General features: G+C 35.2%; 1 protein-coding gene across 2 annotated transcripts in view; it reads right to left on the minus strand.

The window, feature by feature from the left end:
- Positions 1 to 1,453, minus strand: part of LOC106868120 (uncharacterized) — a 46,005-nt gene extending 44,552 nt beyond the window's left edge. The window contains exon 1 of one of the 2 annotated variants that reach the window (XM_014913252.2): positions 995 to 1,453. In XM_014913252.2, the coding sequence (XP_014768738.1) occupies positions 995 to 1,005 (11 nt within the window). In that variant the 5' untranslated portion in view covers positions 1,006 to 1,453. Of the gene's footprint in view, positions 1 to 25; positions 55 to 994 lie in introns of those variants that run through there. The other variant, XM_052978572.1, reaches the window with a different exon arrangement.
- Between the last annotated feature and the right edge of the window lie 527 nt (positions 1,454 to 1,980).

Here is a 1,980-nt window from a genome sequence, read left to right on the forward strand (position 1 = left end):
TTTTAATGAAATTTTATATAAATACCTTTCAAACGGCATACCTTTCTATTCACACTCAAAATATTGAGCATTTATGGGGAAGCTTTGAAAAGTGCATTGTTCGACCCGGAATGAGTGAGACCTAGCTACTTGAAACAATGCCGCTCGTTTAGTTTTCATACAAGCCATCTGACCGCCAACCTAGCGACTTCATAAGTTTCTTTTGGGGGCTGCAAGACTATACCCGTGTCCCTGATGACACAGAAGAATGAATACCGGTTTTTGTTGTCGTTCACCAATAACTCTCGTTGGCGCATTTTTTATACTGCAAAACATTCGATGGGGGGAAAAAATCCAACCTTCTGAATTTTCTGAAAGTTAACCGGTTAATAAAGTAAACATGAACCAAACAATTGCGTCAAACGAATAAGAATCTAGTAAGAGGTAACCAAACATTCAGTTTTTAGTTTACTTGCGTCAGGTTTTGCTTTCATTATTTATTTAAATAGTGGTGCCTTTCTAAACAATTCCTGATAACGTGGAAATTTTCGGGAATAAATTACCACGAAGATGATTTATTACTTCGTCCTGGAGTCGATTTCAATTTATATCCCTATAAATATATATGCACCGTAGTTTCTGCAAGCGTATTTGCTATTTTGCATTCAATACCAATATCGTGTTGAAAAAAAAAGTATTATATATACATTCAGTCATTCATGCAAATATAATTATTTTATAGCATCTATTTTAATTTATTTTTAAACAGCTAATTGTGGATCCATTTAAAAAAAACTGAGAACACTGTCGGTCGAAATTCCATTTATGGAAAACATCACTCGAAGAAAATGATAAACACGACATAAATGAAAAATGAAAGTTAATTGAACGTACAATGAAAGTACAAATCTTTAAATTAAAACAATCAGTTTGGTATTTCATTTGGCTAAGACAAATAATTAATAGATATATATAAAAAACAAATTAAAACAAGAATAAATGAAATACTACTCACATCTTGGACATAGAAGTTAAGTAAGTTGCAATAAGAGTAAATGCCTTCTCAGCAGCTTGCTAAGCAAATACGTGGCTCGAACTTTGTCACAAACTTAAGTTGTGTCCCTTTATCATGAGTCACTTGAAAAAATATCCGCTTAGTATTTCTTGGACGAGAGAGAAAGCACAGAAAACAGATAACTTTCATCTTCGGTCAAGCCTCATCGACTTTTTAAAATTCCATTGGAAAAGAAAGATGAGGGTTGAGAGGAAAGGTGCTGCACCCCACTCCAAGTAAATTTGGTAATTTTTCAGATTAACACTCGCACGATCTTCACTGGGGTGTTAGAGTTACGGTTCTAGGGTTAGGGTTTTAGGGTTAGTTTTAAGGTTAGGGTTAGGATTACGGTTACGGTTGGTGTTTAGGGTTAGGGTTACGGTTAGGGGCGGAATTCCCTAACCCAAACCCTAAAACCCTAACTGTAACCCTAACCCTAAACCCTAACCCTAACCCTAACACCCTAGTGAAGATCGTGCGGGTGTTAATCTGAAAAATTACCGTAAATTTTTTGAAAGGCGAGTGAATAAGGTAAGGATGGCCCGAGAGAGTGGTCCTAGTCTAAGGTGGTACGTGTAGGGTGTGGAGTAAGGGAGAGAGATGCATACTTAACATGATGCTCCTGGTGAGTAGGGTGGCTTAGGATCTGTGGAGCTCCTCGATTGCCCTTAGGTGACGTTTTTACCCCCTTATTGAACGTTTTTTTTTTTAATTTTTGCAAACTGATAGTTTTTCTTTATTATTTACACGTTTCTATGTAGACCTCCATTAACTTTTGTCTTTATATTGATCTAAATGTTTTTCACAGCTCTTGTGGCCAATAAAGAATCATCATCATCATCATCATTATTATTATTATTATTATTATTATTATTATTATTATTATTAGATTGATAGATGAGTTCTTAACTTTTGTATACGATTGCCAAATTCCATCACTAAGGTAA

The sequence above is a fragment of the Octopus bimaculoides genome, chromosome 2 (assembly GCF_001194135.2).
Source record: "Octopus bimaculoides isolate UCB-OBI-ISO-001 chromosome 2, ASM119413v2, whole genome shotgun sequence".
Taxonomy (NCBI): Eukaryota; Metazoa; Mollusca; class Cephalopoda; order Octopoda; family Octopodidae; genus Octopus; species Octopus bimaculoides.